General features: G+C 43.6%; 1 protein-coding gene across 2 annotated transcripts; it reads right to left on the bottom strand.

Annotated features, from left to right (window-relative positions):
- Positions 1 to 3,828: 3,828 nt before the first annotated feature.
- SNUPN (snurportin 1) lies at positions 3,829 to 18,828 on the bottom strand. 2 transcript variants are annotated; one of them, XM_069956426.1, is made up of 9 exons: positions 18,712 to 18,828; positions 16,539 to 16,720; positions 15,502 to 15,670; positions 14,795 to 14,899; positions 8,613 to 8,709; positions 7,992 to 8,089; positions 6,519 to 6,596; positions 5,813 to 5,893; positions 3,829 to 4,427 (listed from the first exon to the last, which is right to left on the bottom strand). In XM_069956426.1, exons 2-9 carry the CDS (start codon positions 16,694 to 16,696, stop codon positions 4,176 to 4,178), a joined length of 1,038 nt encoding a protein of 345 aa, XP_069812527.1. In that variant the 5' UTR covers positions 16,697 to 16,720; positions 18,712 to 18,828; the 3' UTR covers positions 3,829 to 4,175. The 2 variants fall into 2 exon arrangements, with proteins under 2 accessions (XP_069812527.1, XP_069812528.1); XM_069956427.1 differs by having other exon boundaries at positions 16,539 to 16,717.
- Positions 18,829 to 21,193: the final 2,365 nt, after the last annotated feature.

Here is a 21,193-nt window from a genome sequence, read left to right as displayed (position 1 = left end):
AGCTCTGGCTAACAGCAAATTGTCAGGGTCCCCAACGTCTGACCCCGACCAATCAGATAATGGTGGATTATCCTGAGGAAATACATAGTAATTATACGAAAGGAAAAAAAAATAAAAAAAAACCCTATTGAAATGAGGCAGCACTCAAAAGTGACAATCCCCATATTACACTAATATGTTGTTCTAGCTACAAAGAGCCTTTGTAAAGCATACATTTTACTAATCAGTTGTTGAGGCGGAAAAAGTAGTCCGTAATATCTTCCCAGTCATCAGCGGTCGTTTCAGGGTTTTTAACCAACCATTTAACCCGTGCTTTATCAAAGGGGCTCTGAGAGGCATACTACAGAGTATATAGATTAGAGAAGAGGTAGAAATAACAACCAAGGCAGATTTGAAGGGAATGTACTATCAGGCCCGGGCTAAAGCACTGCAGGCGGACCGGCCCACCCCCAGTGGGAGGAAACCCCCGCCCTCTATGATACTGCTCCATTATGGTGCGTTTACACACCAAAGCCAGGAATGAAGAGGAGAAACTCGGTCTTTCCTTTATGACCTGTTCTCTGTTCATAGTCTGTTCCTGGCTTTGGCTTCCAAATTCTGTCAGATAAATCTGTCTGTGTAAACGCACCCATAGAATCAATGGAGCTGTATCATAGAGGGGCAGGGGTTTCCTCACACTGGGGGTGCGTCGGCCCGCCTCCAGTGCTTTAGCCCAGGCCAGATGGTACATTCCTTTTAAACTCAACCCGCTCCACTTGTCACAATTGTAGATAGCGGAATAGTTGTAATGGAGGGATTGCAAGGCAAAGAAGGAAATAAATCCAGTACGGTTAGGAAAAAGCTGGCTACGAAGTTTAAAGGGAATCTGCCAGCACCCGGGCCCTACCGAAAGTGCTGACAGTGTGCTGTAGCTGACAGTCCCCTAGTGAGCATGGTGCCTTTTGGTAATTGGTCTGTGAAGTAGATTATGCACAATCTCATGTCTCCTACTGTAATGAAGAGTCAAAGAGGAGTTGTTTGGGCACCACTGGCATGCCTTGCCACTCCCTCCTCCCCCCTCTTTATGAATAATCAATGCTGCCTGGCCTTCTGCTCATGCGTGGCTGCTTCATTGCAGCGACGCGGAGATTCAAAAGTTTTCCCGCTGCCGGCATGATATTGACACATTATGCCGGCAGCGGGAAAACTTAATCTTTGCGGCACTGCGATGAAGCAGAAACGCGGCTCTGTCCTTACAGTGCTACGGCAACTCAAAGAGTTACCCCGCTGCTGGAATGATATTGACACATCATGCCGGGTTGGGGGATGAATCCATTATTTGCCTTCCCCGTCCACAAAGTCCATAAAATTGGAGACATGTAAAAGCAGTCTTAGGGTGCCTTCACACATACCGACTCGGAGCAAAAAACTCGCTGCGAGTTTCTGCTACGAGCCGAGGTCCTGGAAGGCCCCTATCACTACATACAAGCAGTGTCTGAAAGACCGCTGTGTGTATGTAACGCAGCCGCCCCCTTAACCCCTTGGGCTCCTGCACCGCTGTCTCCATACATTACCTGGCTCTGGCTGCACGGGGTCCCGCTCTGCCGCCCAGCCAATCAGTGGCTGCGGCTGGGCAACACACTGATTGGCTGGGCGGTAGAGCAAGACGCCGGGACCCAGTGCAGCCAGAGCCAGGTAATGTATGAAGACAGCAGTGCGGGACCTATGTGGGAACCGAAGGGGTTAAGGGGGCGGCTGCATTACATACACGCAGCGGTCTTTCAGACCACTGCTTGTATGTAGTAATAGGGGCCTTCCAGGACCTCGGCTCGTAGCAGAAACTCGCAGCGAGTTTTTTTGCTGTGAGTCGGTATGTGTGAAGGCACCCTTAAAGTTGTATTCCGGCCATGTATTTGAGGGATTTGTAAGAGATGCTATACTGGAGTATCTTAATGAAAATAATCTTATGACGCAGCACCAGCATGGATTTATGAGGGATCGGTCCTGTAAGACTAATCTGATCAGCTTCTATGAAGAGGTGAGTTATAGACTGGACCTGGGGGAGGCTGTGGATGTTGTGTATCTGGACTTTTGAAAGGCATTTGATACTGTGCCGCATGAAACGTTGGTCTATGAAATGAGGATGCCGGGACTGGGGGAAAACATAAGCAAATGGGTAAGTAACTGGCTCAGTGATAGGAAACAGGGAGTGGTCATCGATTGGGCATACTCTGATTGGGTCACAGTTACTAGTGGGGTACTGCAAGGGTAAGTATTGGGTCCACTTCTTTGTTATTTATTAATGACCTTGTAGAGGGGCTACAGAGTAAAATCTTCATATTTGCAGACAATATTAAACTAGGTAAAGTAATCACCACAGAGGAGGATAATATCATATTACAAAGCAATATGGAGAAACTGGAGGCTTGGGCAGAAAAATAGCAAATTAAGTTTAATGTGGATAAATGTAAGGTTATGCATTTGGGTAATAGAAATAATTAGAACAATTATGTGTTAAATAATAAAACACTGGGTAAAACTGCTTCTGAAAAGGACCTGGCGGTATTGGTGGACAGTAAACTCAACTTTAGTGATCAGTGCCAGGCAGCAGCTGCCAAGGCTAATAAAATAATGGGGTGCATCAAAAGAGGTATAGATGCTAAGGATGAGAACATAGTTTTGCCTCTTTTTAAATCACTGGTAAGACCACATATGGAATATTGTGTACAGTTCTGGGCACCAGTATATAAGAAGGACACAGCTGAACTGTAGGGCGATTAAGTTCCTCAAGGGAATGGGTGGGTTACAGTACCAAGATTATCAAGCTTGAGGCTTTTTAGTTTAGAAAAAAAGACGTCTTAGAGGCGATCTGATCACAATGTACAAATATATGAATGGAAAGAACTGAGATCTTTGTAGTGATCTTTTTACTCCTAGGTCTGTAACCATGACAAGGGGGCATTCTCTACGTCTAGAGCAGTGCTTCTCAATTACAGTCCTCACCAACAGGTCATGTGTTGAGAATACCTGATGGACTGAGTATAATTATATCACCTGTGCAATACTAAGGAAATCCTCAAAACATGACCTGTTGGTGAAGCTTGAGGACTGGAATTGAGAAGCACTGGTCTAGAGGAAAGATTTCACCATCAGCACAGACGCAGATTCTTTACTGTACGAGCAGTGAGACTATGGAACTCACTGCCACATAATGTTCTAATGGCCGATTCATTAAATAAATTCAAGGGAGGCCTGGATGCTTTTCTTGAAAAAATATAATAATACAAGTTATGGGCATTAGAGTTTATGTGATGGGACGCTGATCCAGAAGGAATTTTTCTCCCTGTGATGGGGCAATTGGCATCTGCTTCATAATGGTTTCTGCCTTCCTCTGGATCTGCAGAGTAGGGTTTCTGTAGGTTAAACTCGACGGACTCTTTTCTTCTTTCATATTTATTTAAGCTAGAGACACACAGCATTTTTTTTTTTAAAAAACTGCCACTGCAGTTTTTTGTGCCAAAACCAGATGGTATGGAAAATATAAAGGGAGGACTTGTACTTCTTTTTTCTGTTGCATTCAGTACTGGTTTTGGCACAGAAACTGTTGTGTGTGTTTCCAGCCTATGTTGATATTGTTGTCCACACATCACCTATTTACACATGAAGATGTGCGGCCAACAACTATGCATTTATTGGCCCCCACAAAATATCCAGTAAGTGTTTGTTTGTTCATTGGGTGATTATTGGTATTTTTACATGGGCTGACTGTTGCCAATGAGAGTTCCTAAAAACAATCATTTGCCTGATAATTAGCTTGTATGAAAGGGTAAATATAACATGATTACACGATATTGTAGGCCAGTTTACTGATATTGAAGAGGACAATGCTATTCATGTATAGGCATCATTACTAGACATTATAAAATTCAGTTACAGACAGGTAAAATTCAAAATGTAATATCAAAGTTTTCATGTAAAAAATGTATGTAGATGAGCATTACAATATGCATCAAGTTTGTGAATTCCAGAACAATCCACTCCATGGATGACTTCATTTAATGTACTTTTTTTTTTTTTACTTAACACTAGCATTAGGAAAAATAACCCTAAAGTGATCCAGTGTTGGTGTTCAAACCGCAGCAAAGTATGTGGAGTAAATCCTGGAAAGTTGCTGCTAGCAGTCTTTCACGCACTTCTTAAGATGGGGATATTGTCGATAGGTGTTCTAATTCATAACGTCCACCCTCTGCTGCTCCTTTCCCATCTTTTTTGTGCTCTAGAATTTGTCGCATTTGCTCTTGTGCATAAGCTGGCTTCTCTGTAAGGGGTCCTGGTGGGGCAGGAAAGCCCAGGATTTCAGGGGCCATGTATGGACGAAGCCACCCAACTAGAGGAGTACTACCTGGAGTATAGTGTGTGTGCTTGTGGTAAAATAACAGGCCATCCACCTGGAAACAAGGAAAGAAAAACAGATATATTCATCTTTTTGCCTTGTATAGCTTCATAAGCATCAAAAGATACAACTCAATCTCTTATCTTTATTATACAAAGAATACCTTACACTACAATAATAGCTACTCCGTTTTTAATGCTGTAGACTATCAACTTCCGGTTCATGTAAATACAAGGCTAATTTTCCTACCCATGTTAATGTGCATTGCTACATATTTACATGATTTTTTTTTTTCTTCTAAGGGATTTTCCAGGACTTTAGTCAGTTGTAGGAAGATCATCAATATAGAAGATCAGGAGAGTGCTGCAGTCTCCATTGTTACCGGGCATTGGGGGGGGGGGGGGGGGCACAGTCCACCGATGCAATGACACTTTCCACCAATGAAATGTTTTATACAGGTTTATATTGAATATGCAGCATCAAAGGTTGTGGATGATATGGAGAACCACAGACAGAATAAGGGAGGGTGACAGTATTACTTTAAGGACCAGAGACCATTTTTCAATTATAGCTCCATGATGCTTTAACTTATTAAAGGGATTCTGATTTTGTGACATATTGTACTTCAAGTTAGTGGTAAATTTTGGTAAATATACTTACAATTTTCTTTCCATTAGAAAAAAAAGAGGTCTTTTGAATCCCTAAAGCTCACAGTTCTAACAATTTTTTGTTGGCCAATATAGCAATAACTCCTATAATACTTTGATCGAAAGTAGTGATCACCAACCACATGCATTTTCTTGTGAAAAATGCCCACTTTTAATGTAAAAATGGCAAAATTAGCATTTTTCTAACTTTGAATTTTCTGTAGTCACCGTGCAGATTAAATCATATGATAATTTTTTTTTCTAAATGTATTATTTGCATTGGGGTATGTGGGGATTATGTGTTTGTTTTACTTTATTTTTTACTTTTTTATGTTGTTTTACTGTCCCAGGAGACTAAATGGTGTGATCAGATATATAAAACACTGCAATGCCGATTTGCACTGCAGTGTATTATGCCTGTCGGATGCCAATACTATGCATAGCAGATCAGAGTCTGATCAGCTTCTGTAGTTATGACACTGGAGGTCTCAGTGAGGCCTCCGGTTGCCATTGTTCACCATCAGGGCTCTGCAAAGCAATTGGTAACAGAAGGAAGATTTTTACCTCTGTGCTCCCTATAGATGCTGCAGTTGCACTGACCACAGCAACTATAGGGTTAACAACTAGGATTGAAATGCGATTTCAGTCCTGGTAATTGCGACAGGTGCACGGCTATGATTTACAGCTACTGCAAATGGCACAGGCCTGTTTCATCAATGGACAAGCCAGCACATCCATATGCAGGAAGGGGTTAAGTATTTTAATATATAACTAAATATACAACATACTATACCTTGTAGGGATAGGTTTGTGTAAGAACACTTTGAATGGAATCCAGAGTGCAGGAGAAATTCTGTAGGCCAACAAACTTGAACTATATTAAAACAAAAATATCATAATATAAATTAGTCACAAACTGCAAACATAGTAAAGAGCCCTATTTTATGAAAAAAAATAAATAAATAGAATTGTATGGCATAGCTGCAAAAAGGATGTCAAAGCTGCATTGTACCTGAGAATATTAGGGAAAATAAACTTGGTAATTAATAGCATCAAACTTGAAAAAATGGGGATGCTTCCTGAAACAGGCATAGGCATATATACCAGTGGCTGATGAAGTTCCAAACACTGCCTAGGACAAGAGATGGCCCACTAGTTATAACATTAAAAAGTAAATTTAGTTTATTTATACTTCAAAAAAATTGTTTTGGGTGCCATCTTACTGCAAATGGGCACAAGTAAAATACAGAATGTGGCTGTTACCATATAATAAAACAGACACATCACCATGAGCTTCTTGCTCAGCTCATTTGTGTGAAACGATCACTTAATTTGCATAGATGACAGACTCATCATGGTAATGTAAATGACACTAATGTTACAGGATGCTGCCTGTCATAAATTCAGGGCTGCTTTTGCAAGACACATGTGGCTCCTAGCTACTGGCTGGGGACCATTGTTCTTTCAAATTCCATTCCATCCCCTGCCACGCTACTTACAGGGTTGATCTTGGAAATATTACATAGTCCGTCTTCTTCCTGAAGTTTTGACTGAAGCCAGTAAAAGCGAAAGTCTGTCTGTTAAAGAAGAACATGGTTTATTTACCTGACAAGACTGTACAAAAGCTCATAGACATTCTAAGGTTTCCCTAAAGATGTCCGTCAATGGATTTTAAAAACATGTAATTTTTGTTTTTAGCTGCTAGACAGTAATATGATGTGATGTGTATTTCTAGCATTAAGATGAATTGGATTGGTTAAAATTAGTCAATCAATTTTCTCACTCTCTCGGAGCATAAATTCTGATGTAATGGTATCTTGTACTTTTTATATGCATACCTATGTATATTATCATATACATGGCATAACACATGTCGATTAAACTTTTGTTCCTCACTACAATAAATACACACATTTAAGTTCATTGCTTTTCTGAATATAAACACACTAAGTATTTACAAGCAATATCCTTGTGCGAGTAATATTTCCTATAAAGACTACGTGTGACCTGCCTCCTCTCTAGTTGGAGGACCCAAAAGACCTTTTCCTTGCTGGTTTCTTTCCCTTCCAAAAACCTGTTTGGAGGACCACTTCTTGCTTGCCCTTCATATTGCTTTGGAACAAATTCAGGAGGACAATCCCACATTACCTTATAAATTCATAGAGAGAATCTTTGTGCTTAATTTTCTATTACATGGCTATAAATTTTTCACTTCTAGCCTAAGGCAGGGGTTATATCACCTTTTGTGCCTCTGATTGGCATCGGCCTCATTTATTTCATTGGCCCAAACAAATGGTTACCCATTGACTATGTTCTGGGTAAAGATAGCCGCTAATAAAGGATCATGATCTTTATTAGTGGCAGTCTATACAACGGGCGCCTTTTCACAACATAGACAAACATTGTTCTGTGCCAATAAGATACAATAAAGCCTTTGTCTTGCCTATGACATATGCGTTTGGAATAGTGGACTCAGGTACAATATTTACATCATTATGGCTTAGTAATACCTAGTACTGTACATGGTTTTCTGTCTTCTGTTTGCATACCCACATCTATATTGTTGTGGCTGACAAGATGGAGAGTGTAATATAGATGGACAGAGGAATATGGCTTTGGTTATAGACTACTAACAGCCTTTACTTGCATATGTATGGTTACAGTGATTTACTGATATCCATGTATTCCCTTAATTTTGGGATTTACCTTATAAGATCAATATATGGGATATATCTAATTTTTTACATGAATGAATAAAATATACAGTATGCCTTTTCTAGTGGCACTGAGGCTCTTGTTCTATCTTGGGATACAATGGATCATCAGAGTTTTTTCGCACTTGATTATGGCTGCTAATTAAGAAGTAGAATAACGATCATAACAGTTCATGGTTGGAAATAACAAAATAGTTCTACCAGGTATAAGCTACAAATTTTGACCATATTCTCATAATGATGTCTGTATGCACTTACTTGGCAGTCATACACCGGATGTCCTCTCCAACACATCACATCTAACACATAGTATGTTCGAGACTCCTCATTATATATGCAGTCCAGAATAGTATAGTCTACAATAGATAACACACAAAGGAATTAAACCACCATCCGCCACAATATCTGTATTGTATATCATTCTTCTTTAAGAAACAAAATCCATCGGAAGCCCGGCACGCGCGCATCAGAGATGAGTCCGATGCCCACAGAGAACGACGGCTCCATTTACTCATTCATTCAGGGTAAGTATAAGGGTCTCTAGCGGGGGGGGGGGGGGGGGGGTCGGCCGGGCTCTGCCCCGGCACGGGGGGTGACAGGTTCCCTCTAATGGAGCTGCATCACAAAGGGGAGGGCGGAACGTCACACTAGGGGTGGGCGGGCCTGCCTCCAGTGCTTCAGGCCAGGCCCGTGCTCGGGAATAGTCAGTTGCTGTGTGCGTGAACCGGGGCACAGTTAAAAAAGAAAAAAAAAGCGGCACCTGTCTATTGATATAAAAATCTTAAAGCAATGTATTTTAAAAATACATTCAGCAGGGCCAGAAAAAAAAAATGTTTTCTTAAAGACATGTATAAAACAATTTCAAACAACAGGACTTACCTTTACCACTGGCACTATTATGCCGGTTTCCTCCTGGTAATAGAGTTGGAAACCTGTTCACGCAATACCCACTTTTCGCATAGGCTGCGGTAGAACCCTAATTTAGAATGTATAAAGGTAAAACGTATCAATTAATATGATGGCATGCTATATAGAAAAAGAATATGCTACTATAGAAAAAAAAATAGAAGTTCACATATATCAAAAGGTACAGATGCCTAAATAGAATTTTATGGGTTTAAAAATGTATTCAAACACTAATTTTCCTAGCTTACTGCTCCCTCAAATCCTCACTCCAACATAGTGAGCTGTGCAATATGAAAAAACAAAAGATGGACCCAGCAGCATGCTGGAAAATGCTTCCAGTTTATTCAGCAAATACAACCACCAGCATGTGAATAATAATTGCCAACACATTTCTTGCACCCCAACTCGTAGGCTAACAGTGCATGAAATGAACCACAAACAGGTTGGCAATTCTCTGAGGATTATCATGCAAATGTACACATTGTTGATTTTATTTGCTGAATAAAACTGTAAGCATGTTCGTAAAGCGACTCTACACACACACACAATCTGGCCCCACCTAACCATTTGTACCTTCTTATAGCTACTTTTAATCCAAGATCTATCCTAGGGTACGTTCAGCAGGTGATGCAGTTATTGTCCTAAAAAACAACTTTTAAACTTGCAACCGTGCAACTTTTAAACGGCCGTGGCTTGGAGTATCTGTGCCCTGACTTTGCACCACCCCTCCCGTCCCTCCTCCCCACCCTCTTCACCATTTTTCCTATTCCTTTGCAGTAAACACTGCACAGGTGCCTTAAAGTGAATGTACCATCAGGCCCAGGTTGAAGCACTGGAGGTGGACTGACCCACCCCCAGTGGGAGGAACCCCCCGGCCCTTTATGCTACAGCTCCATTGATTCTAATGGAACCGCTTCATGGGGGGGGGGTCCTCCCACTGGGGGTGGGTTGGTCCGCCTCCAATGCTTCAACCTGGGCCTGATGGTACATTCACTTTAACGATCCAGCCCATGTGCCGTGCTGACACAGGTGAGGTATAGGAGACAATCTGCCTGGAGCATTCCTAATGATGAGGAGGGTGGGGAGGAGGGACAGAGGTGGTGCCAGCCTAATGCATACACAATCTAAGCAATGGCCGTTGGGCATGGGGCTGCCAGTTTAAAAGTTGTTTTTTTAGGACAATAACTGCATCACCTGCCAAACGGACCCCAGGACAGATCTTGGATTAAAAGCAGCTATTTGGTAATTTGGTAATGCTAGAAAGTGCAGCCTAACATTTTTGTCAAAAAAAACGTGAAAACTGCTCTGCAAGAAGCTAACCTAGCTAATTTTTTTAATCTGTTTGAGATGCAGCCATAAGTTAGTAAATTAAAATGCTTGATGTTTTTTATATCTTGTTCAGTGCTAGATATCACTAGAATTATGACAATTAGAATAAGCATTCTTTGTAGCAGTATCCAACTCCATCACTTCCTGTCTTCTCGTCCACAAAACACTACAGCCTTAGAGACCCTCTGTCTGCTTTCACACTATTTTTGCACTATGCCATGTTCCTCACTGGTGCAATCTCACCTTCCCTATACATCTGCCTGGAAACATGACCTTGATGTCTCATTCTTGGACTCCCATGTCTCTGGTATGTCTCATTCTACCTCCACCTCTACCTCACAAAGCAAACTTTACATTATTGTCTCGTTGGTACCATGTGCCCACTTGTCTACACCTTGTTTTCTCCTTTATGTAGGAGTGGCTATACAAAACTATGCCCCTTCTGGATGAAGGCCTAGAGGATTTCCACATCCTTTATACCTTACCCTTTACATCAGCTTTTTTTCCCCCCTCTTACATCTCTCGGATATTCCCCTGAAGTCTTACCAATGCTATATGGTTTGTTACATGATCAGTGCCTCAATATAGCCAGATCTGCTTGTGATAGCCCATGGAAGGTGGAAGATATCTACTGTATGGAACACCCTACCTCTCAATTAGATAATGACACCGACTGGTTTCTTAGTACCCAGCCCTACTGAGTTCTAAATTTCATCTTAGGTGATTTGCGGGAGATCTACCTGCCTGGAGGTTTTTTTCCCCTAGTTTTTCCTCTCTCCCATCCCTTTAAAACTGCCCCATTCTCCTTCCAGTATGGCTCTCAGGAGCCACCTCCAGGGGCGGGCTGGGCCGGGGGGCAGGGGGGAACATGCCCCCCGGGCCGCTCTTCCCCCAGCTGTCAGGGCCGCATGGCTGCTGACAGCTGGCTGGAGTCCTCAGTGCCTCCCCTGCTTACAGCCCCGGCCCTCTTCTGTCATATTTACCTGTGGCTGTGCTGTGGATCCGGTCTGTGCTGGAAGCGGCTGCTAAAGCCCCGCCCCCATGCCGGTAAGCCCCGCCTCCTTTATGGCCATTATGCTTTCTATAAGCCTATGAGGCTTATGGTAAAAAGCAAACTGCTGTCCGCAGTATCTTCCTCCGGCCACCAGAGGCCGCTCTCTCCTCCCAGCTGGTTCTTCTGCAACTGGGCTAGAAGAGCCTGAAGACAGAGGAGATGGTGTCTGCAGGAAGCCAGGTACCTACACAGGAGGACATAGGGCAGGGGGAGGGAACCAAGGCTCTCCAGATGTTGCAGAACTACTACTCCCATCATACCTGGGCAGCCATAGGCTGTCCATGCATGATGGGAGTTTTAGTTTTGCAACAGCTGAAGAGCCAAGGTTCCCTATCCCTGACATAGAGGATACATATATACAGGAGGATACATATATACAGGAGACCTACACAGGAGGATACATATATACAGGAGGATACATATATACAGGAGACCTACACAGGAGGATACATATATACAGGAGACCTACACAGGAGGATACATATATACAGGAGACCTACACAGGAGGATACATATATACAGGAGACCTACACAGGAGGATACATATATACAGGAGACCTACACAGGAGGATACATATATACAGGAGACCTACACAGGAGGATACATATATACAGGAGGAGACATACAGAGGAGTATATAGAGGATACATATATACAGGAGGAGACATACAGAGGAGTATATAGAGGATACATATATACAGGAGGAGACATACTGTATATACAGGGGTACATGGAGGATACATATATACAAGAGGAGACATACAGAGGAATTAGGGCTGGGTGAGTAAACAAATTAATTCGCCCAGAAGGTTAGAATCGATTAGATTTTTTGTGAAAATCTTAAATTAAATTTTCACAAAAAATCATTGTAGGCGGAGCAGCATGGATTGTCGGGTTGGCGGCCGGGCAAGAGGTGCAGGTCAAGCGGGCAGCGCGGAGGTGAGGTGCATGGCGGGCTTATGGCGGTGCGTGGAGTGTCGGGCCGGAGGTGAGGTGCAGGACGGTCGGGCAGTCCGCCTAACAGAGCTGCGACTGACCTGCCTAAGCTATAAATATCACGTCCTGCTCCCCTCCTGGCCACACATGCAGGTCCCCGGTCTCTGGAGCAGGCCGCAGGGACTGTAGTGGTGATATCACCACTACAGTCCCTGCGGCCTCCTTCAAAGACCGGGGACCTGCATGTGTGGCCGGGAGGGGAACTTGTGTGCCAGGGTGAGAGGAAGAGGAGGAGGGCTATGTGCACTCCTGCCCCAATCACCCCCAGCTGCCCCAGTCCCCCTAGAGTCACCCCCAGTCTGCCTCAGTGCCCCTCAATCACCCCCAGTCTGCCCCAGTCCCCCTCAGTCATCCCCAGTCTTTCCCATTTCCCCTCCGTCATCCCCAGTGTGCTCCAGTCCCCTTTCAGTCAACTCCAACCATCCCCAGTCCCCCTTCAGTCAACCCCAGTTTGACCCATACACCCCCAGCTCTCCCAGTCACCCCCAGCTCCCCCAGTTTGCCCCATACACCCCCAGCTCCCCCAGTTTGCCCCGTACACCCCCAGCTCTCCCAGTCACCCCCAGCTGCCCCAGTTTCCCCCAGTGACCCCTCAGCTATACCCGTATTACTACTACACCCCTCATCTTTACCTGTACTACTACAGCCCACATCTGTACCTGTACTACTAATCCCCCTCATCTGTACTACTAATACACCCCTCATTTATACTTGTACTACCATACCCCTCATCTTTACCTGTACTACTACTACTAATTCCCCTTATCTGTATTACTAATACCCTCCATATCTATACCTGTACTACCTCACCCCTAATCTTTACCTGTACTACTACACCCCTTATTCACTATACCTCCACTACTACACCCTATCTAGATGGAGGCACCAGTGGTATGGTGGTATAAGTAACTATGTGGTGAAGGAGTGGTGATAATATTTGTTACTTATATAATGGTAATAGATGATGTGGCTATGGGGTCATACAGCGCAGTTATGGGCGTGGCTATGTCCCTCTTTCCCCCCAGCAAAAGTTGGGGGGTATGCATATATACAGGAGTACATAGAGAAGACATATATACAGAAGTATATAGATGATACATATATACAGGAGTACATAGAGGATACATCATATAATCTCTATGTACTCCTGTATATATGCATCCTCTATGTACTGCTGTATATATGTCTCCTCTATTTACTCCTGTATATATGTCTCCTCGATGTACTGCTGTATATATGTCTCCTCTATTTACTCCTGTATATATGCATCCTCTATGTACTGCTGTGTAGGTCTCCTCCTGTGTGTGTATATATATATATATATATATATATATATATATATATATGTATGTATGTTTATTTACACTGATCCAAATTTTCCTGCATTGCATATTCCCTCGTGAATATATATATACACGCACACACAGGAGGAGACCTACACAGCAGTTCATAGAGGATAAATATATACAGCAGTACATACAGAGGATACATATATACAGGAGGAAACATACACAGCAGTACATAGAGGATACATATATACAGGAGTAGACATACACAGCAGTACATAGAGGATACATATATACAGGAGTAGACATACACAGCAGTACATAGAGGGGACATATATACAGGAGGAGACATATACAGGAGTACATAGAGGATACATATATACAGGAGTAGACATACACAGCAGTACATAGAGGATACATATATACAGGAGTAGACATACACAGCAGTACATAGAGGGGACATATATACAGGAGGAGACATATACAGGAGTACATAGAGGATACATATAAGTATGTGTGTTTGTTGTTTTGTTTATTATTATTTTTACTAATGGGGGGTGCACACACGAGGGGGGTGTTCTAAAAAGAGGAATGCCTATACCCACAGGACCACAGAAGTGATATAAACTATTGTAAAAAAAAAATACAGAAACCCCAGCTTTCCCAGCATCTTGTATTTGTAGTCAGTATAATGGAGGTCACCCAGCTTTTCCACCATCTTATACTCAGTATGATGGAGGTCACCCAGCTTTCCCAGCATCTTATAGTCAGTAGGATGGAGGTCACCCAGCTTTCCAGAATCTTATACTCAGTTTGATGAAGGTCAACCAGCTTTCCAGCATCATATACTCAGTACGATAGAGGTCACCCAGCATTCCTAGCATCTGTCTATGGGTACGTTCCGTGTCATCGCTGAGCCGCCCCATAGACTTATACAGGAAAGTGACTTCTGATCCCTTCACAGGGCACAGTAGGATATTTGGTCACAAATGACGAAGATGTTATAGGTAAGGGCCAGAGTGGTCCTTAAAGGATGGGCCGCCAGCCTGCTACTTATGGGCCAGTGCTGTGTGCTTGCCCCCCGGGCTAAAATTTGCCAGCCAGCCCCTGGCCACCTCTGTTGGTTGCGGCTTGACATCTCCTTTACTCATTGTTATTTGTGCAGTATACTATTATCTCTGCCCATACCATTATCTATAGGGTTAATACTGTACATACCTAAGTATTGTTACATTAAACATTTTCAATAACATGAGAAGTAAAATAAATAGATTGACGGTTAGGGCCAGTTCACACGGAGGAGAAGAGGCGGAACTCTGGCAGAGAGTGTTGTCGCGGAATTCCACCTCTTTTACTCCGTGTGAACTGGCCCTTATCCTTGCTCACCCTGATTCACTGGGCCATGGCTGCAGCAGTCCTGAAACAGGCTGGAATACCCCTTTAATTAAAGGCAAAGCAATGAAAATGACAAACAACAAAATATATCTCACCCGGGAAGCAACAACCAGAGACCGTTTTCCAGTGGGGCACACCACAAGGAGCCAAAGATCTGCCAGGTCTGGAGGAATTTCTATAAGCCACTCAGAAAGCATGAGCTGAACAGAGAAACAGATTAAAAATACATGGAGGTTATAAGCATTCATCATAATAACAACAACAGTAAAGTGATGGCAATTTTAAGTGAATGTACCACATGAATACATATATTAAGTTGTCCATATGACCTTATCAGTGCCGCAGCACTGAACGTGCCTGTCTGGTCCTTTTTTTTTTTTTTTTTTTTTTTTTTTTTCAATCCACGGCTTGGCTCCTGTTTTATACAGCACCTCCAGTGCATAGGTATGTCTGCTCCTGGGGAAGCACACTTTCTGTATTCCCCAAGCCTCGGCTTGTGTGTCAGCTCCTTAAACTCGACATCGCGTCTGCTGTAGAAAAAGTTCAAAGAGCATGCCTACAAATGTGTCCAATAGGGTGTGGAAATGTCCATGGGGCTTGCTGTAACCCCTCATTGTGCCCACAACTGTAACGAGACTGCAACGCAGTATAGTGAATGCAGCCGGTGTGCACAGAAAATATAATAACTAGTGTTTGCCCAACCATTCCGAAACTGTTCAACCCTAGCGTGGTGAGCACTACTATAATGGACACGTTTAAAAGACATATTATATATATATATATATATATTTATTACACACACCTGGTTAGCATAATGTCTGGGCAACTTTTTGCAAGGCTCCACATCCATGTCCTCTGTGGCTTCATCAACATCTTCTGTTTTTTTGTCATCATCATCATCCTTTTCCTCTTGGTCTGTCCAATCCCCAGCTGCAAGCCGGCGAGCATGGTTTACATAGTCCAATCGTTTTCTGCCAATGCAAAGTTACATTAAATAGGTTTTTAGCAGCCAACAAACACAGAGCTCAAACTTTGTAATCATCTGATGAAGGATGGTAGGCCTTTTAAAGGGATAGTTCAGCAAAAACATTTTTTTCCAAATCAACTGGTGCTAGAAATTTGTAATTTACTTCTATTAAAAAAATCTCAAGTCTTCCAATACTTATCAGCTGCTATATGTCCTGCAGGAAGCGGTGTATTCTTTCCAGTCCAACACAGTGCTCTCTGCTGAGATCTCTGTCTGTAAAACTGTCCATAGCAGTGGCAAATCCTCATAGAAAACCTCTCCTGTTCTCCAGACTGGAAAAAATACACCACTTCCTGTAGGACATTCAGCAGCTTATAAGTACTGGAAGACTATTATTTAATAGAAGTAAATTGCAAAGCTAAATAGCTTTCTGTCATCTGAAATGCCTCTTGTTTAAACTACAATGTTGCAAAACGTGTAAAGCCATATATTGCCAGTTCCATTGAGCTCTTAATATTTTGATGTCAGTGTTTATCTCTGAAAAGTTACAATTTACATTTTACATAGTATAAAATAGTTATTTTTTTCATGCTATGTTGATCAATGTAATATCAATAAGAAAATGTGCATCTAAAAGAGAATGAAGGATATATTATAAGTATGCACAGTTCTCAATCATACACACTGCATGCCTTCAGTAAAATAAAATCTATCCAGGCGACGGCCAAAGGCTACTTTCTCGAGTTCTGTATACTCAGTACAATAATTACCATCTTGTAACATGAAAACTAACTAGAGGTCGACTGGGGAACTCAAATAATGAAAAGTATTATCACCTTAATGGTAACCATCATCAATAGTCCACTACTCACAATTTTTGTAGTTCCAGCAATTTCCTTCTGCGCTCACTTTGCTCTAAAGAGCTGTATTTGCCTTTGTATTGAGCTAATCTTGGATGAGGAGCGGACGTACTATTCAGGTTAGATGAAACTGCAAAGCTTCCTGCAAGGGCTTCTGTGAGGGCATCCATTTTCTTGTGTTCATCTAGTGTCTACTGAAAATGTAAATGAAAAATAAAAATTTATAGAATGACAAATACATATATCTAAAGTGATAAAAGCATACCAATGAACATAAGCAGGCTTTACTTTATAAAATCACATTCAAATACTGCAAAACAAAGGGCTACAAAACTTAGATATGCTCTGCTCCCAGCAGCATCTCCATGTGTTAGAAAAGAGCCTGCCAAAGGAGGAGAAGGAGTCTGAAAATCTTCATAAAAGTATTGTACTGCCCCCCAAAAGTTATACAACTCTCCAATATACACTTATTACGGGAAATGCTTATAAAATGCTTTTTTCCCTGCACTTACTACTGCATCAAGGCTTCACTTCCTGGATAACATGGTGATGTCACGACCCGACTCCCAGAGCTGTGCAGGCTGTGGCTGCTGGAGAGGATGATGGCAGGGGGACACTGAGGGACACAAGGCACTGGAGGGACACTGAGCATCCCTCTGCCATCATCTTCTCCAACAGCCACGGCCCGCACAGCTCTGGGAGTCGGGTCATTACCATTTTATCCAGGAAGACGAAGCCTTGATGTAGTAGTAAGTGCAGGGAAAAAAAAAAGCACCTGGTGGCGCAGTCCTTTCTCCATTCCTTTTCTGTGCACCGGGCAGGGCTCTATGCACTGGAGGCGGACCTGGTGCCCATAGCGTAAGGCTATCCCCTCCCCTCTATGATGCTCCTCCATTAGAATGAATGGGCTTGGCCCAACTATAATGCATAGAGCCGGGCCGATGAACAGGAACCGAGCAGCATTTTGAAAAAAAAAAGACCGGGCTTTAAAATTGTTCTAAATAGAACGTGGTCTATATTAGGACTTTAGCGAGATTTTTTCCCAGTCTGCCTTAGGTGCTCACAGTACAGTGCCCTTCGAGCCACACACACTACACTGTCCACTCTGCCTCAGGTGCCCACAGTACAGCACCCGCCCCGCCGCCCACAGTACACTGTCCACTCTGCCTCAGGTGCCCCCACAGTACACTGTCCACTCTGCCTCAGGTGCCCCCACAGTACACTGTCCACTCTGCCTCAGGTGCCCCCACAGTACACTGTCCACTCTGCCTCAGGTGCCCCCACAGTACACTGTCCACTCTGCCTCAGGTGCCCCCACAGTACACTGTCCACTCTGCCTCAGGTGCCCCCACAGTACACTGTCCACTCTGCCTCAGGTGCCCCCACAGTACACTGTCCACTCTGCCTCAGGTGCCCCCACAGTACACTGTCCACTCTGCCTCAGGTGCCCCCACAGTACACTGTCCACTCTGCCTCAGGTGCCCCCACAGTACACTGTCCACTCTGCCTCAGGTGCCCCCACAGTACACTGTCCACTCTGCCTCAGGTGCCCCCACAGTACACTGTCCACTCTGCCTCAGGTGCCCCCACAGTACACTGTCCACTCTGCCTCAGGTGCCCCCACAGTACACTGTCCACTCTGCCTCAGGTGCCCCCACAGTACACCGTCCACTCTGCCTCAGGTGCCCCCCACAGTACACCGTCCACTCTGCCTCAGGTGCCCCCACAGTACACCGTCCACTCTGCCTCAGGTGCCCCCACAGTACACCGTCCACTCTGCCTCAGGTGCCCCCACAGTACACCGTCCACTCTGCCTCAGGTGCCCCCACAGTACACCGTCCACTCTGCCTCAGGTGCCCCCACAGTACACCGTCCACTCTGCCTCAGTACAGCGCCCGCCCAGCAGCAGGGGCCCATAGCACAGCAGGCATGATATAGTGCGTGTTCAGCCAAAGATCCCACAGTACAAGGTGTGCCAGTCACATTCGCTCCTAGTACAGTGCATGCCAGTTACAGGTGGCCACATAAGTCTGTTCCTTTAAGATCTGATTTAAATTTGCTGTTATTGTACTAGATAAATGACAGCCACTAATTTACCACTAAAGCCTCCATAAATAAAAAAGTATAGACGCTACCCGTGCCCCCGGAGATGCCAGGCACAGACCCCCACCCTGCGGGCACTCACCTCTAGTGCCGGTGAGACAGCTGCACGGATCACGTGGGGTCCGCTCACCGCCACTGCTGCACTTTGAAGGTAGCGGCAAGTTGGGTAAATCCTTTCCTCTGACGGGCAGTGATGACGTCATGGTCACATGACGGGGATGACTGCAGCACGTGACGGCTCCTGAGAGAGGCGGGCGGGAGATTGAAATACAGCGGCAATGAGGCGATGGCTTTGTTAGTGCCCCGGGTTCTGTCTATGAGGCGGCACCGTGTGAGGCTGCGAGGCCTGTGACCATAGCGATATGTGCTGTCAGGTGTTGGTGAGGAGAGGACGTCATGGTATCTGAGGGCGCAGTGCACACTTGCCAACATTTAATATTTTTTTCCCCAGGGACACTTGGGCTTTGGCAAGGAGGGGGGTGGGTATGTTTTGCCAATGTGCTGCATGTCATCTGTGTTGATAATTTTTTTCCAGAATTTTCCCTATATTGCCCTCATTGGGCCTTACAGTTAGGACCTTCGGCTCCGTTCACACAGAGTAAAACTTGCGGAAACCCGCCAGCCTCCGCGTCATACTGGAAGTCTATGGGAGGCTCACGCACCTCCTGTCTCCACGCTGAATAATTGACATGTCCATTCTTCAGCGTGGAGAGAGGAGGCGCTCAAGCCTCCCATAGACTCCCAGTATGACATGGAGGCTGGCAGGATTCTCCGCTGCAGAATTCCGCCAGTTTTACTCCGTGTGAACGGAGCCTTATACTTGAGATGCTGGGCATTATATCATACGGACTACAAGATGCTGGGAAAGGGCGGTTACCTCCATGATACTGATGTATAAAATGCTGGAAAGCTGGGTGACCACATCATACTGATAACAGGATGCTGGGAAAGTTGGGTGACCTCCTTCATACTGAGTATTAAATGCTGGGAAAGCTGAATCGCCACCATCGTAGTGACTACAAGATGCTGAGAAAGCTGGGTGACCCGCAACTGGCGGTGATAGTTAAAGGGGTTATCCAGCGCTACAAAAACATGGCCACTTTCCTCCAGAGACAGCCCCACTCTTGTCTCCAGCTTTGGCGGGATTTTGCTGCTCAGTTCCATTGAAGTGAATAGAGTTTAATTGCAAACTGCACCTGAACTGGAGACAAGAGTCGTGTTGTCTCTGAAAGAAAGTGACCATGTTTTTGTAGCCACCACAAAAAAATATCTCGGCACTACCGCAGGTGAACCGGACTATGTGAACACTTCTCCAAAAAGACCTTACGTGACTGTGGGTGGTGCTCAATCATCCGTGAGAGTCCATATGGAAAGTACTTCAATAAGTCGATAAAGATGAGGCACTCACCCTTCTTGTCTTCTTAAAAGCAGATAAAGTTATATTTTACATAACTGCAGGTACAGACACAGACATGTGGACGGCCCGTGACCAGTGTCACTTTATTCATTAATAACTTTGTGATGCTTTTACCTATCCGGCTGATTCTGAGATTATTTTCTCGTGACATATTGTACTTCACATTTCTTGTAAATTGGAGTCGATACTTATAACGAATCTTTATGAAAAAGAAACAAAACATGAAAAATTGTAAAAAAAAATGCATTTTTCCAACTTTAACCCTTAGGGGACACAGCCAGTTTTCATTTTTGCATTTTCGTTTTTCCCTCCTCGTGTATATAAGGCCATAGCGCCTGCATTTTTCCACCTAGAGACCCAAATGAGCCCTTATTTTTTGCGCAACTAATTGTACTTTGCTATGGCAGATGTAATTTTTGCCTAAAATGTGCCGGGAAACCAGAAAAAAATTATATGTGTGGTGAAATTGAAAAAAAAAATGTTTTTTTTTTTTATTTGGGGGGGGGGGGGGGGTTGTTTTTACTATGTTCGCCCTGGGGTAAAACTGACTCGTTATATATGTTCCTTAAGTTGTTACGATTACAACGATATGTAACATGTATAACTTTTATTTGATTTGATGGCTTGTAAAAAATTAAAACCTTTTAAAGAAAATATATGTTCCTTAAAATCGCTCCATTCCCAGGCTTATAGCGCTTTATCCTTTGGTCTATGGGTCTGTGTGAGGTGTCATTTTTTGCGCCATGATGTGATCTTTCTATCGGTACCTTGATTGCGCATATATGACTTTTTGATCGCTTTTTATTACAATTATTCTGGATTTGATGCGACCAAAAATGCGCAATTTTGCACTTTGGGATTTTTTTGCGCTGACGCCGTTTACCGTGTGAGATCAGGAATGTGATTAATTAATAGTTCGGGCGATTACGCACGCGGCGATAGCAAACATGTTTGTTTATTAATTTATTTATTTTTATTTATAAAATGGGGAAAGGGGGGTGATTCAGACTTTTATTAGGGGAGGGGATTTTGTGTTATTAAAAATACATTTTTCTTTTACTTTACACATATACTAGAAGCCCCCCTGGGGGACTTCTAGTATATGCACTCTGATCTCTCATAGAGATCCATGCAGTATAGTTATACT

The sequence above is a fragment of the Dendropsophus ebraccatus genome, chromosome 1 (assembly GCF_027789765.1).
Source record: "Dendropsophus ebraccatus isolate aDenEbr1 chromosome 1, aDenEbr1.pat, whole genome shotgun sequence".
In the NCBI taxonomy this organism is placed as follows: Eukaryota; Metazoa; Chordata; class Amphibia; order Anura; family Hylidae; genus Dendropsophus; species Dendropsophus ebraccatus.
The sequence above is the reverse complement of the archived record's forward strand: the minus strand, read 5'-3'. Positions and strand labels throughout refer to the sequence as shown.

Coding starts and splice junctions, on each gene's coding strand:
- SNUPN (XM_069956426.1), bottom strand. CDS start 16,696: ATGGATGCCCTCACAGAAGCCCTTGCAGGAAGCTTTGCAGTTTCATCT. Junction 8,710..14,794: donor CTCTGGTTGTTGCTTCCCGG/GTGAGATATATT, acceptor ATTCTAAATTAG/GGTTCTACCGCAGCCTATGC. Junction 8,090..8,612: donor TAATAGTGCCAGTGGTAAAG/GTAAGTCCTGTT, acceptor TATCTATTGTAG/ACTATACTATTCTGGACTGC.